The sequence below is a fragment of the Somniosus microcephalus genome, chromosome 31, assembly GCF_052327205.1.
Source record: "Somniosus microcephalus isolate GS21.2 chromosome 31, FLI_Smic_1.0, whole genome shotgun sequence".
Lineage (NCBI taxonomy): Eukaryota > Metazoa > Chordata > Chondrichthyes > Squaliformes > Somniosidae > Somniosus > Somniosus microcephalus.
The window spans coordinates 21,486,213-21,501,135 of record NC_141017.1 but is presented as its reverse complement, the minus strand read 5'-3'; the positions used below and the strand labels follow the sequence as shown (position 1 = coordinate 21,501,135).

The window sequence follows — 14,923 nt, the reverse complement described above, 5'->3', positions numbered from 1 at the left end:
TACTACAGAACAGTTAGCCTGGCATTAGTAGCAGGGAAAATGCTAGTATCTATTATTAAGGACGTGGTAACAGGGCACTTAGAAAATAATAATAGGATTGGGCAGAGTCAACACGGATTTATGAAAGGGAAATCGTGTTTGACGAATCTGTTAGAGTTTTTTGAGATTGTAACTCGCAGATTAGATAAGGGGGAACCAGTGGATGTGGTGTATTTGGATTTTCAGAAGGCATTCAATAAGGTGCCACACAAGAGGTTATTAAACAAAATTAGGGCTCATGGGATTGGGGGTAATATACTAGCATGGATTGAGGATTGTTTAACGGACAGAAAACAGAGAGTAGGAATAAACGGGTCATTTTTGGGTTGGCAGGCTGTAACTAGTGGGGTACCGCAAGGATCAGTGCTTGGACCTCAGCTATTCACAATCGACATCAATGATTTAGATGAGGGAACCAAACGTAATATATCCAAGTTTGCTGATGATACAAAGCTGGGTGGGAATGTAAGTTGTGAGGAGGATGCAAAGAGGCTTCAAGGGGATATAGACAAGCTAAGTGAGTGGACAAGAACATGGCAAATGGAATATAATGTGGAGAAATGTGAAGTTATCCACTTTGGTAGGAAAAATAGAAAAGCAGAGCATTTTTTAAATGTTGAGAGATTGGGAATGTTGGTGTTCAGTGGGACCTGGGTGTCCTTGTACACGAATCACTGAAAGTTAACATGCAGGCGATATGCTTATCAATTACTCCATAAAAGGCGATGAATTAGGAAGGTAATGAAAAGGCTTTTATTAACTAAAGAACAGAGCATGCCTCTCGTGGACGACTGGTTCCAAGAAGGAAGTGGGTAGCCAAAACACCCACCTTTATACCTGGTCATGTGGGCGGAGCCAGCTGAGGCATGCATTGGTACACAGTGCCAACCAGAGGTAACAATATGCAATAACAGTGGTTTACCACATTCACCCCTTGTTTAAAATTGAGTCCGGCGGGGTGAAGTGTACTACAAGTTCGTGTAGGTAAGTCTATCAGGAGGCCTTGTCTGACGTCCTGATCGTCGTGGTGGCGGCGGAGGTGGTTCAGTATCCAACGTCGAATCTGGTGTCTGGGTGGTCACCGAAGGGTCCTGGGGCACCGGCATGCCGTCTACAGGGGTTGGGTTGGGAGGGGTGGTGGGGGATAACGGTGGTAGTTCAGGGGCACCCGAGGGTGCGAGGTCTCGTATGGAGACCGTGTCCTCCCGCCCGTCTGGGTATGCCACGTAGGCATACTGGGGGTTGGCGTGTAGGAGGTTCACCCTCTCGACCAGGGGGTCCGTTTTATGGGTCCTCACGTGCCTCCGCAGTAGGACGGGCCCAGGAGAAGTCAGCCATGTCGGTAGCGAGGTTCCCGATGTGGACTTCCAGGGGAAAACGAACATTTGCTCATGAGGGGTGGCATTAGTGGCAGTACAAAGCAGTGACCAGATGGAGTGGAGCGCCGCAGGGAGGACCTCCTGCCAGCGAGAGGTCGGAAGGCCCTTAGATTTTAAGGCTAAGAGGACGGCCTTCCAAACCGTCGCGTTCTCTCTTTCCACCTGGCCGTTCCCCTGGGGGTTGTAGCTGGTGGTCCTACTCGTAGCAATACCTCTCGCGAGCAGGTACTGCCGAAGTTCGTCGCTCATGAAAGATGAGCCCCTGTCGCTATGTATATAGCTAGGGAACCCGAACAAGGCGAAGAGGTCATTCAGACATTTGATGACCGTGGTACTGGTCATGTCTGGGCAAGGGATGGCAAACGGGAAACGGGAGTACACATCAATTATGTTGAGGAAGTACACGTTGCGGTCAGAGGAGGGGAGGGGCCCTTTAAAATCGACGCTCAGGCGCTCGAAGGGGCGAGTGGCCTTGATCAGGCTTGCTCTGTCTGGCCTATAAAAATGCGATTTGCACTCGGCACAGATTTGGCAGTTCCTGGTCATGGTCCTGACCTCCTCGATGGAGTAGGGCAGGTTACGGGATTTGATGAAATGGAAGAACCTGGTGACCCCCGGGTGGCAGAGGTCATTGTGGAGGGACTGCAGTCTATCGACCTGCGCGTTGGCGCATGTACCACGTGATAGGGCATCTGGGGGCTCATTGAGCTTCCCGGGCCGGTACAAGATATCGTAATTGTAGGTGGAGAGTTCGATTCTCCACCTCAAGATTTTGTCGTTCTTGATTTTGCCCCTCTGCTTATTATTAAACATAAAAGCAACTGAACGCTGGTCAGTGAGAAGGGTAAACCGTTTTCCGGCCAGGTAATGCCTCCAGTGACGCACTGCTTCCACAATAGCCTGGGCCTCCTTTTCGACAGAGGCGTGTCGAGTCTCGGGGCCCTGGAGGGTCCTTGAGAAAAAGGCCACGGGTCTCCCCGCCTGGTTAAGGGTCGCAGCTAGGGCGAAGTCGGATGCATCGCTCTCCACTTGGAAGGGGATGGACTCATCCACTGCGTGCATTGTGGCCTTCGCAATATCGCTCTTGATAAGAGTGAAGGCTGCACACGCCTCTGGTGTCAGGGGGAAGGAGGTGGATTTGATGAGGGGTCTGGCTTTGTCCGCATAGTGGGGCACCCACTAGGCATAGTAAGAGAAAAACCCCAGGCATCTCTTCAGTGCTTTTTGGCAGTGGGGGAGGGGGAGCTCCATAAGGGGGCGCATTCTGTCGGGGTCGGGCCCGATGACTCTGTTCTCCACTACGCAGCTGAGAATGGCAAGGCGCTTGGTGCGAAACATACATTTCTCCTTATTGTACGTTAGGTTCAGCCGTTGGGCCGTACGGAGGAATTTTTCTACATTAACGTCATGGTCCTGCTGGTCGTGGCCACAGATGGTGACGTTATCCAGATAGGGAAAGGTGGCCTGCAGCGCGTTCTGGTCAACCATCTGGTCCATCTCCCTTTGGAAGACCGAAACCCCGTTGGTGACGCCAAAGGGAACCCTAAGGAAGGGGTAGAGGCGGCCGTTCGCCTCGAAGGCAGTATACTGGCGGTCCTCATGGCGGATGGGGAGTTGGTGGTATGCTGACTTAAGGTTAATGGTGGAGAATACTTTGTATTGCGCAATCTGATTGACCATATCAGATATGCGAGGAAGGGGGTATGCGTCCAGCTGAGTGTACCGGTTTATGGTTTGGCTGTAGTCAATGACCAGGCGGCGTTTATCGGTGGTTTTAACGACTACAACCTGGGCTCGCCAGGGGCTGGTGCTCCCTCCGATAATGCCCTCCTTCAAGAGCCGCTCCACCTCAGAGCTAATAAAAGCTCTGTCCCCGGCGCTGTACCGCCTGCTCTTGGTAGCGATGGGTTTACAGTCGTGGGTGAGGTTAGCGAACAAGGGAGGGGGGGGACTTTGAGTGTGGAAAGGCTGCAAGTGGTGTGCGGCGGGCGATTTAAAAGGTGTTGGTTGCAGACTGTGAGTGGGGGGAGGGGTCCACCGTATGCTAATGTGACACTTTTAAGGTGGATCTGAAAATCCAACCCTAGCAGCACGGCAGCGCAAAGATGGGGCAGGACTAGAAGTTTAAAATTTTTATATTCTGTGCCCCTAACCGAAAGGGTCACCACACAGTAGCCGCCGACGTCCATTGAATGGGACTTAGACGCCATAGAAATCCGATGGCGTGTTGGCAGGACCGTGAGGGAGTGGCTACGTACCGTGTCGGGGTGAATAAAACTCTCTGTGCTCCCGCTGTCAAATAGGCAAGTGGTGGCGCGACTGTTTACCGTGATGTCCATCATGGACCTGGACAGATGATGAGGGAGGGCTTGATCCAGCGTAACGGAGGCCAGTGTATGGCTTAGTGAGTCGATATGGTCGTCCGACGAGACGGTGGTCGAGTCCGGAGACTAAATGGCGGTTGAGTGCGGCGGACAAAATGGTGGCGGCCATGCGGCCGGAGGTGCACAAAATGGCGGATAAGATGGCTGCCCCCACGGTTCGCACGCGGCGCTGCTGACGTTCGCGGGTTTCCCCCTGCAGGCATTGGCGTAATGGCCTTTCTTCCCGCAGCCCGAGCAGGTAGCGGTCTTAGCCGGGCAGTGCGCTCTAGGGTGTTTTAACTGGCCACAGAAATAGCATTTTTGGGCCTGGTTACGGGGCATCGCTGCAGTTGGTACCGGGGGCGGCGGTCCCAGTTGATTTCGGGACATCGCTGCAGCAGTTGGTACCGGGGGCGGCGGTCCCATGTCCCAAGGTCGCGATGGCCATGGCGCGGCGCCGTTACGTGAGTATGCTTCGAGGTTTCGGTGGGCCGCATCTAACGAGAGCGCAAGGGCTACGGCCGTCTTCGGGTCGAGCTCCTTGCTTTCGAGCAGTCTCTGCCGGGAGTAGTCGGACTGGAGGCCCCTAACGAAGGCATCACAGGTAAGTCCCTCCGCGTGCCCCGCAGCCGTTACCTCCTTACAGTCGCAGTCCCTGCAGAGTGTCTGTAACGCCCGTAAAAATGCCTCTACCGATTCCCCCGGTTGCTGCCTGCGGGATCCCAAGAGGTGTCTGGCGTAAATCGTGTTCACTGGGCGCGTGTATTGCCCTTTTAGTAGTTCGAGGGCCGCCGTGTACGTAGTAGCGTCCCGGATGAGTGTATATACTTGAGGGCTCACCTGGGCGGTCAAAACTTTTAGTTTGTTCTCCTCCGATGTCACGGCGGAGGCTTCTAGGAAGGATTCAAAGCAGCTCAGCCAGTGTTCGAAATTGGTCGATGAACCCGCTGCTTGAGGGTCGAGGTCCAGGCATGCTGGTCTGAGGGCTCGCAGCAACGCCTGCTGTTGTTGCTGTTCAGGTGTCGCCATTTTACTTTTAGTTAATAAAATTGATACGCTTATCAATTACTCCATAAAAGGCGATGAATTAGGAAGGTAATGAAAAGGCTTTTATTAACTAAAGAACAGAGCATGCCTCTCGTGGACGACTGGTTCCAAGAAGGAAGTGGGTAGCCGAAACACCCACCTTTATACCTGGTCATGTGGGCGGAGCCAGCTGAGGCATGCATTGGTACACAGCGCCAACCAGAGGTAACGATATGCAATAACAATGGTTTACCACAGCAGGTACAGCAAGCAATTAGGAAAGCAAATGTTATGTTGGCCTTTATTACAAGAGGATCTGAGAATAAGAGTAAAGAAGTCTTACTGCAATTATAAAGGGCCCTGGTAAGACCACACCTGGAGTATTGTGTGCAGTTTTGGTCTCCTCACCTAAGGAAGGATATACTTGCCATAGAGGGAGTGCAACAAAGGTTCACCAGACTGGTTCCTGGGATGGGGGGATTGTCCTATGAGTAGAGATTGTGTAGACTAGGCCTATATTCTGTAGAGTTTAGAAGAATGAGAGGTGATCTCATTGAAACATATAAAATTCTTACAGGGCTTGACAGGGTAGATGCAGGGAGGATGTTTTCCCTGGCTGGGGAGTCTAGAACCAGAGGTCGCAGTCTCAGAAAAAGGATTCGGCCATTTAGGACTGAGATGAGGAGAAACCTCCTCACTCAGAGATTGGTGAATCTTTGGAATTCTCTACCCCAGAGGGCTGTGGAGGCTCAGCTGTTGAGTATATTCAAGACAGAGATCGATGGCATAGTGGTTAGCACTGTTGCCTCACAGCGCCAGAGACCCGGGTTCGAATCCGACCTCGGGTGACTGTCTGTGTGGAGTTTGCACATTCTCCCCGTGTTTGCGTGGGTTTTCTCCGGGTGCTCCGGTTTCCTCCCACAGTCCAAAGATGTGCGGGTTAGGTTGATTGGCTATGATAAATTGACCCTTAGTGTTAGGGGGATTAAATACATGGGGTTGGTGGGATATGTGTTGGTGTGGGGGTTACGGGGATCGGGTGGGATATGTGTCGGTGCAGGCTCGATGGGCCGAAATGGCCTCTATCTGCACTGTGGGGTTTCTGTGTGATTCTGTGATAGATTTTTGGATATTATGGGAATCAAGGGATATGGGGATAGTGCAGGAAAGTGGAGTTGAAGTAGAAGATCAGCCTTGATCTTATTGAATGGCGGAGCAGGCTCAAGGGGCCAAATGGCCTACTCCTGTTCCTATTTCTTATGCTCTTATCCTTCTTGTGCTAGAGTTCTACAGACACTGGTCACTCTCTGGTACCTTGCTGAAGTGGTCATTATTCGTGTGCGGGCCTTGACAACAAGTGTCAGCAGTCTACGGAAGGGGAAACCGGACTGGGTTTCTGCTGGAAGTGCCTGTGTTTAGATCTCTGGTGAGGACAGGAACAGGCTCCACTGTAGTTCCCCAATGCTCCTTTACCACCATTAGTCCTGCGTGCAATGCCTTTGGTGCAATCCACCTGAGAACAGCTCACTCAGGTCAGACTGGGCAAGAAACCTGGTCTTCATGGCTCAGCTTTTCACTGGTTCACTCAGTGAGCCACCAGGAGAGCCAACGTTTCTGTTAAATAAACCTGAAGGGCCTTGCGTGTGAAACGTTTTGGATTCAGTATCGCGAGTATCTCTTTTCTTGACAAAAATTATCTAATTATATCTCAGGGATTATAGAATCACTGAATATTTTAGGACAGATTCTACATTCTGGGTGTTATGTCGAAGGTCAGTGCAGGTTATTCCTCACACAGCTGCCTCAAGAAAATCCATCATATAAAATATCTTATTTTGAACTCACCGATATTTTCAGCTGGTCTCGTTCTTGGTATGTGACCCGAAGAATCCAGGCCGACAACAATCGCAGCGTTTTCCATGGACTGCAGGAATGTGGAAGCTGAAAGGAGCCGCTCTTCACTTTCCATGTTGTCCCAGAGGGAGTCATTCCCGAGAAGATCATTTGTGGCTGAAATGATTTCCTGTGGAGGACAAACCATTTCTCTTCCATCCCAGTGAACATGGATAATTTTTAACGGTTGTCATAGTTCCTTTGGTAGCTCTACACGTTTACCCAATGAATAGCAGTCGTGGCTCAGTGGGCAGCACTCTCACCTCTGAGTCAGAAGGTTGAGGGCTCAAGCCCACGTCAGAGACTTGAGCACAAAATCTAGACTGATGCTCCTAGGGCTTTTTACAATGGAGTGGAGAGGTTTGAGTAGGTGACCTGATAGTGGACTTCAAGGTTAGAATTGGGTAAATAGTGATAGATGGTTTCTGATTGGCTCTATTCTTACCTGGGTCTATAGGGTGATATTGGGCATGAGCCTAGTGCCAGCGGAGCGAACATCATTCCCGGTGCTCCCATTCGCCCCGTCCCGGGAGGAGGGCAACATTAGAACAAAACCAATCAACTTCCAATGAGTAATGATAATTTCATTGATGGGACAGACAATGTCCTGTGGTGTCAACCGGTCACAGAAGGCTTGGAGCCAATCACTGGGCACCACGTGAGCTCACTCCAAGGTCACCTGGGTACACACTTGGGAATTCCAGTGATCGGCAAGATCGCAACGAGAGGGCACACACTTCAGGCAGTCTCGGGAAGATGAAGTTAATAAAAAAGCTGTAGAATGTGGAGTTCTCTGCCACCAACTCAAACAGAGTCCATTAGCACTTTGAAAGGGAATGAAGAGCAATGTTCCCTGTAAGTTGGGCTTTGTTCTGTGTGGCCTGTTTCTTTTAGTGTGCGGTCCCTTTAAATATCAGCACATGCCCGGTGTTTACAATGGTACTGGAATTTTTTGAGGATGTAACTGGTAAAATAGATAAGGGAGAACCAGTGGATGTGGTGTATTTGGACTTTCAGAAGGCTTTTGATAAGGTCCCGCATAAGAGATTAGCGTGTAAAGTTAAGGCACATGGGATTGGGGGCAAGGTATTTAAAAAAAATTTTTTTATTCATTGATGGGATGTGGGCGTCGCTGGCTGGCTAGCCCTGCATTTAGTGCCCATCCCTAATTGCCCTTGAGAAGATGGTGATGAGCCGCCTTCTTGAACCGCTGCAGTCCATATGGTGTAGGTACACCCACAATGCTGTTAGGAAGGGAATTGGATAGAGAACTGGTTGGCAGACAGAAAGCAAAGAGTTGGAATAAACGGGTCTTTTTCCAAGTGGCAGGCAGTGACTAGTGGGGTACCGCAGGGATCGGTCCTTGGACCCCAGCTATTTACAATATATATTAATGATCTAGACAAGGGAACTAGATGTAATATCTCCAAATTTGCAGATGACACAAAGCTGGGTGGGCGTGTGCTGTGAGGAGGATGCCGAGATACTCCAGGATGACTTGGACAGGTTGGCTGATTGGGCAAAAGCATGGCAGATGCAATATAACGTGGATAAATGCGAGGTTATCCACTTTGGTGGCAAAAACAGGAAGGCAGATTATCTGAACGGCAATAGATTGGGAGAAGGAGAAGTGCAACGAGACCTGGGTGTCCTTGTGCACCAGTCGCTGAAGGTAAGCATGCAGGTGCAGCAGGCAGTTAAGAAGGCAAATGGTATGTTGGCCTTCATAGCGAGAGGGTTCGAGTACAGGAACAAGGATGTCTTGCTGCAGTTGTACAGGGCCTTGGTGAGACCACATCTTGAGTATTGTGTGCAGTTTTGGTCGCCTTATCTGAGGAAGGATGTTCTTGCCATGGAAGGAGTTCAGCGAAGATTCACCAGGCTGATATCTGGGATGGCAGGAATGACGTATGAAGAGAGATTGGGACGATTGGGCTTGTACTCGCTGGAGTTTAGAAGAATGAGAGGGGATCTCATTGAAACTTATAAAATTCTGACAGGACTGGACAGACTAGATGCAGGAAGGATGTTCCTGATGGTCGGGGAGCCCAGAACCAGGGGTCACAGTCTAAGGATAAGAGGTAGGCCATTTAGGACAGAAATTAGGAGGAATTTCTTCACCCAGAGATTGGTGAACCTGTGGAATTCTTTACCACAGAAGGCAGTAGAAGCCAATTCATTAAATATATTCAAGAAGGAGTTGGATATATTTCTTAAGGCTAAAGGGATCCAGGGGTATGGGGAGAAAGCAAGGATCGGGTACTGAAATTGGATGATCAGCCATGATCGCATTGAATGGCGGAGCAGGCTCGAGGGGCCGAATGGCCTACTCCTGCTCCTATCTTCTATGTTTCTATGTTTCTATGGAGAGGCCGGCGAGCGGCCTGGGCGGGACCTTTCCCATTGTCGTGTGACCATGTGGCTGTGCAGCTTAAAGAGGGAACATTGATTAATACATATTTAAAGAGGAGGAATATTAAAGGCTGTGGCGAGCGGGCAGAACATTAGGTTCAGACAAGTTTACTCCTGTGGAGAAAAACAGGTCTTGCTGCATGACTGCTTTATTATCTGAAGAGTTGTGAATGGCACTGAACACTGTGCAGTCATCAGTGAACATCCCCACTTCTGACCTTATGATGGAGGGAAGGTCATTGATGAAGCAGCTGAAGGTGGACACTGCCCTTAGGAACTCCTGCAGCGATGTCCTGGGGCAGTGATGATTGGCCTCCAACCATCACAACCATCTTCCTTTGTGCTAGGTATGACTCCAGCCAGTGGAGAGTGTTCCCCCCCAATTCCCATTGACTTCAATTTTACTCGGGCTCCTTGATGCCACACTCGGTCAAAATGCTGCCTTGATGTCAAGGGCAGTCACTCTCACCTCACTTCTGGAATTCAGCTCTTTTGTCCATGTTTGGACCAAGGCTGTAATGAGGTCGTGAGCCGAGTGAATTTCATCACTTGCGCTACAATGGAGAAGGTGTCACTACTAACCGGCAAAGGGAGAGGTCCACTCTGATTCTCGAAACATTCATTGATCATTGAGCAAATCTGTGAGAAGAAGAAAAATAAGGCGTCAAAATTTCCTGTTTCTCAAAACATTCATTGATCACAGTAATGATTGAATTAATCACCGTGTGATGTGCCAAATAACTGCCTGAATCCATAAGGTTAAAACTTAAAACTAAAGGCTTTTATTAAGTAAGAATCATGGCATCACGTTAACACAGGGCAACCATCATTCATCACCAACCCAGCCCTTATGAGTAAAACCCAGCTCTTATAAATGAGACTCACAACAATCAGGAAGATCCATAAAGGCGGAGCTAGGGAGGAACATTACTAGTTACACCTGTAAAACATTACAGACATTAACAAGTACAACAACAGACAATCCAGAACACAGAGTTATTTCATTACATTCACCCCCTGCTATAGATTCAGTCTGTCAGGAGGTCTGATAGTCCTCTGGGAATGACGTAACTCTTGCCGAGGCTGCTCCCGAAGTACCAACTCCGGTTCATCCGAATTCCCAGAATCATCAGTGTTTTCCACACTGAGGGTTTGTGTCTCTGAAGGTCCAATACCACGATTGAAAACTCTACTTTCAGAGTCGAACTCTTTTCGAGCTCCAGCAGGTGCAATATCTTTAATAGAGACCATATCCTCTCGCCCATCCGGATATTGAATGTACGCATACTGGGGATTAGCATGAAGGAGTTGTACTTCTTCCACCAGTGGATCAGTCTTGTGGCCTCTCACATGTCTGCGCAACAGCATAGGGCCTGTGGTCGTCAACCATGTGGGTAACGATACTCCATTAGTAGCTTTTCTTGGAAAGCTAAACATCCTTTTGTAAGATCCGTGATCTTTAAGGTATGATGTTTTCCAATAACTACATGGAGGCTGTAACTTAACAAATAACAGGTGTTTACTGGAGGAGGGTAGTCTCAAGACTGGGGGTACAGAGGCATGCGCAAAAGCTTATATAACGGTGTGGTCACTGCCGGTACTACAGTACACAGGAGCTGCAAAAGCAGTTCTCTCTTAAAGGTACATACACAACAATTCCTCCCCTTTTAGATTAGCAGTACCCATAATATTCAAATAACAATTAACACTTTAACATGCACATTAAACAGAAATAGTCCATTTATAGATTCAGTCTTTGGGGCGGCTTCCTGACCCTTTCTGGATAACACCTTTCCTGAGGTTCTTGTTCTTGGTGCGGAGGCGATTCTGGCTCCCTTTCGTCGGTTAGTTCATCCGTTTCCACTCCTACTGTTTCGGAGGTATATGCGACCGGTATGCCGGGTTCATCCCCAGGTACGCGAGGCATGGGGTTGACTCATTCCTGTGACGCTAAGATCTGGTCGATATGGCGTCTCACAATGTTCTCCCCAACATCCACGGTGTACAATAAGGGCCCCTGCCGTGTGCATATCATTCCGGGTTGCCATTTCTCAGTTCGGTAGTCACGGGCCAAGACTGGTTGGCCTACATTGAAGCTCCTTGTCGGCTTCTCATTGATGTGCTGGAATTGCTTATCCTCAACATTTCTTCGCACATTTGGTCTGAGCAAATCCAGACGAGATCTCAACCTTCGGTTAAAGAACATCATGGCCGGGGTCTGGTTGGTAACTGCATGTGTCGCATTTCTGTAGGTTAACAGGAAATTGTCCACCTTATGCTGTAGTGGAATTTCATCATCGCACATGGCCCTTATCGCCTTTTTAAAGGTTTGTACGAACCTCTCAGCCAATCCATTTGTGGCTGGATGATACGGGGTGGATGTGTAATGCCTTACCCCATTCCTTTTCATAAATTTTCGAAACTCTTCGGACACAAACTGTGGTCCATTATCAGAGCAAATCTACTCTGGCAAGCCGTTCCTGGCAAATATGGTCCGTAGGACTGCAATCGTTTTCTCTGTAGTGGTTGAGGACATTTTTATCACCTCAGGCCATTTTGAGTGAGCATCCACTGCTATTAAGAACATTGCGTCCATGAATGGACCAGCAAAGTCAATATGCACCCGTTGCCATGGAGAGGAGGGCCACTCCCATGGGTGTAGAGGGGCATGTGGTGGTGCATTTTGGACCTTCTAGCATCCTGAGCAGCTCTTGGTTAGGTCCTTGATTTGTTGATCGATCCCCGGCCACCACACATAAGCCCTGGCAAGGCTTTTCATTTTCACCCCTCCCAGATGACCTTCGTGAAGCTCATTTAGCACTCTCTCCCTTAACTTGGGTGGAATTACCACTCGGGATCCACACATCACTGTCCCCTGGCATACTGACAGCTGTTCTCTTCTGGATGAGAATGCTGGCAACAGTGAGTCGCCATGTGTTGGCCATCCCCTCACCGTCAATTCATATACCCGTGACAGCGTCGGATCGTTGCGGGTCTCCTTCTCTATATCCGCGTTTGTTACTGGCAATCGTTCAATTATTGACGAATAAAATATCTCGATAGGGTCCACTGCTGGTGCTACCTCCACAGTAGGCAGTGGCAGGCGTGATAGCCCATCAGCGTTTCCATGTTGTTTCATGCCTTTATATTCTGTTTCATATTGGTGCGCCCCTAGAAAAAGAGACCATCTTTGTAACCGTTGTGCAGTCATCACCGAAACGCCCTTCTTTGGATTAAAGATGGAGACAAGTGGTTGGTGGTCAGTCAGCAAGGTGAACTTCTGCCCATGCAGATAGTGGTTGAATTTTCCCACTCCCCACACCAGGCTGAGGGCCTCCCTGTCAATCTGGGCGTAGTTGCGCTCGGCTGAGGTTAGCGACCGAGACGCGAAGGCTACTTGCCTTTCCAACCCATCCGGGAATTTGTGCGACAGCACCGCTCCAATACCATAGGGTGATGCATCACATGCCAAACGAATTGGTAGTGCTGGGTTGAAATGAGCCAACACCTCCTTTGATGTGATCAATCCTTTGCACTTCGGGAAAGCTTGTTTACATTCGTCATTCCACTTCCATGGTACCCTCGTTTGCAGCAGGGTGTTCAGTGGGTGTAATACTGTAGACAAATTTGGTACGAACTTATGGTAGTAGTTCACCAGCCCGAGGAACGACCTCAGTTGTGACACATTTTCCGGTGCTGGAGCCTTGACTACTGCCTCAATCTTTTCAAGGGACTTATGTAACCCCTCTTCATCAATAACGTGGCCACAATACGAGATCTGCTTCTGGAAAAACTCGCACTTGCGGCGATTTGCTCGTAGCCCATATTCCTTTAATCTAGTGAGCACCTTCTCCAGGTTGGCGAGATGATCACTGTCATTTTCGCCCGTGACCAGGATGTCGTCCAAATAACACTGGGTCCCTGGAATCCCTTGCAGGACTTGATCCATCGCCCTTTGCCAAATAGCCGGAGCTGATGCTACCCCGAACACCAGCCGGTTGTATTGGTAGAGACCTTTGTGAGTGTTGATCGTGAGGTATTGTTTCGAGGCTTCTTCTACCTCCATTTGCAAGTACGCCTGGGCTAGATCAATTTTGGTGAAGCACTTACCTCCAGGTAGCGAGACGAAAATATCCTCAATCCGTGGAAGCGGATATTGTACCGTGTGCAGGACTGGGTTCACTGTCACCTTGAAATCCCCACAGATGCGGACCTTCTTTGGTTCCCCAGGCGTATTACTCAATGACCTCTTCATTACAGGAACGATGGGTGTAGCCCACTCGCTCCAGTCTACTTTGGACAGTACTCCTGAACGTTCCAACCCTTCCAGCTCTGCTTCGACGGCTGGCCGGATCGCATAAGGCACTGGTCTGGCCTTAAGAAACTTTGGGCTCGCATTTTCCTCTATTTTAATTGTGGCTGTTATGCCTTTTAGTGTTCCGAGTCCCTCCTGGAACACTTCTTGTGCGTCAGTCAGCATTTTTGACAGTCGTCCAGATGTGACGTCGTCATCCTTTTTGGCCTCAACCTGCAGTGCCTGTATGGAATGCCAGTCTAATTGTATCTTCCGGATCCATTCACGTCCTAATAGTGGTGGTCCTCCATCTGGCAATACGTATAGGTCCATTTTAGGTATTTCCTGGCCTTTGTATATCACTTTCACCCTTATTTTTCCTTTGGGATAGACTTTTTGCCCCGTGTACGTCTTCAAGACAATCTCTGTAGCTTTCAAGGATATATGTGAAAATAGCCGCTTGTAGTCCCTTTGGTTTATGACTGTTAGGGCTGATCCTGTGTCCAATTCCATTTTCACTTGTACTCCGTCTATCTTGAGTGTGACCCAGATAGTCTGGTGATCCTCCATTTTGTTTACCTTATGTAGTTTCAGACAACCCAGCTCCTTGCTTCCGGAGTCTGTATCACTTTCCTGTTTGTCTGAACTACTGTCCATCACCTTATGTACCTTTTTGTCCGTCTCCTGTGGAGATTTCTTGCTGTTGGTTTTCTTCCCTGACCTGCAGACTCTTGCTATGTGTCCTGCATTTCCACACCGTCTGCACACTTGTGCTTGAACCAACAATCCTTCTGGTCGTGTGTTGTTCTGCCGCAGCGATAACACTTCCCTGCTCCATATGACATTTCATTAGTGCCATATTCTTGCAGTCTCCGTTGTATCTCTGCAGCGCCCCTTGCGTATGCTTCGTGGGATACTGCCATGCTGAAAGCCTTGTCCAGCGTAAGATCTTTTTCTGATAGAAGCTGTTTCTGGGTTCCTTCGCTTTGAAGCCCACACACAAACTTGTCCCATTCCAAACTGGCAGTGTGTCGATAGCTTGCGCAGTTCCATTAAGTACTCAGCATTACTTTCATCTTTATGCTGGTTCCTTTTATGGAATTTAAATCTTTCTGCTATCAGCAGCGGTGTGGGGTTTAAGTGGTCCCGTAGAATTTCTACTAAGCTTTCAAAATTCTTATCCACGGGCTTCTCTGGGGTTATTAAGTTTCGCAGTAAGCCATAAGTTTTTGCACCCATGGAATTTAACAAAACCAGTGCTTTCCTAGCATCTGGCACTTCATTCGCCTGGCAGTACACCTCAATACGTTCCACATATGTCGCCCAATCTTCGACTTCATCGTCGAACGTAGAGACACTGCCACTCTTCGGCATCCCTGGGTGTGATGCAAATGTAAAAAAAAAATGGCGTCTCCCGCGCTCTCCCTTCTTCCCGCGCTCGCCCTTCTTCTCCGCTGCGGCTTCAAAAAAAAATGCCGTCTCCCGCGCTCTCCCTTCTTCTCTGCGGCTCAATGGCG

General features: G+C 49.1%; 1 protein-coding gene across 1 annotated transcript in view; it reads right to left on the bottom strand.

The window, feature by feature from the left end:
- The window catches only part of LOC147097619 (adhesion G protein-coupled receptor E3-like), a 71,031-nt gene that overhangs the window by 32,701 nt on the left and 23,407 nt on the right, over positions 1 to 14,923 (bottom strand). Inside the window, exons 3-4 of the mRNA XM_085971420.1 lie at positions 9,695 to 9,751; positions 6,653 to 6,830 (exon numbers count right to left, since the gene is read on the bottom strand). Coding sequence (XP_085827546.1) covers positions 6,653 to 6,830; positions 9,695 to 9,751 — 235 coding nt within the window. The remainder of the gene's footprint in view (positions 1 to 6,652; positions 6,831 to 9,694; positions 9,752 to 14,923) is intronic.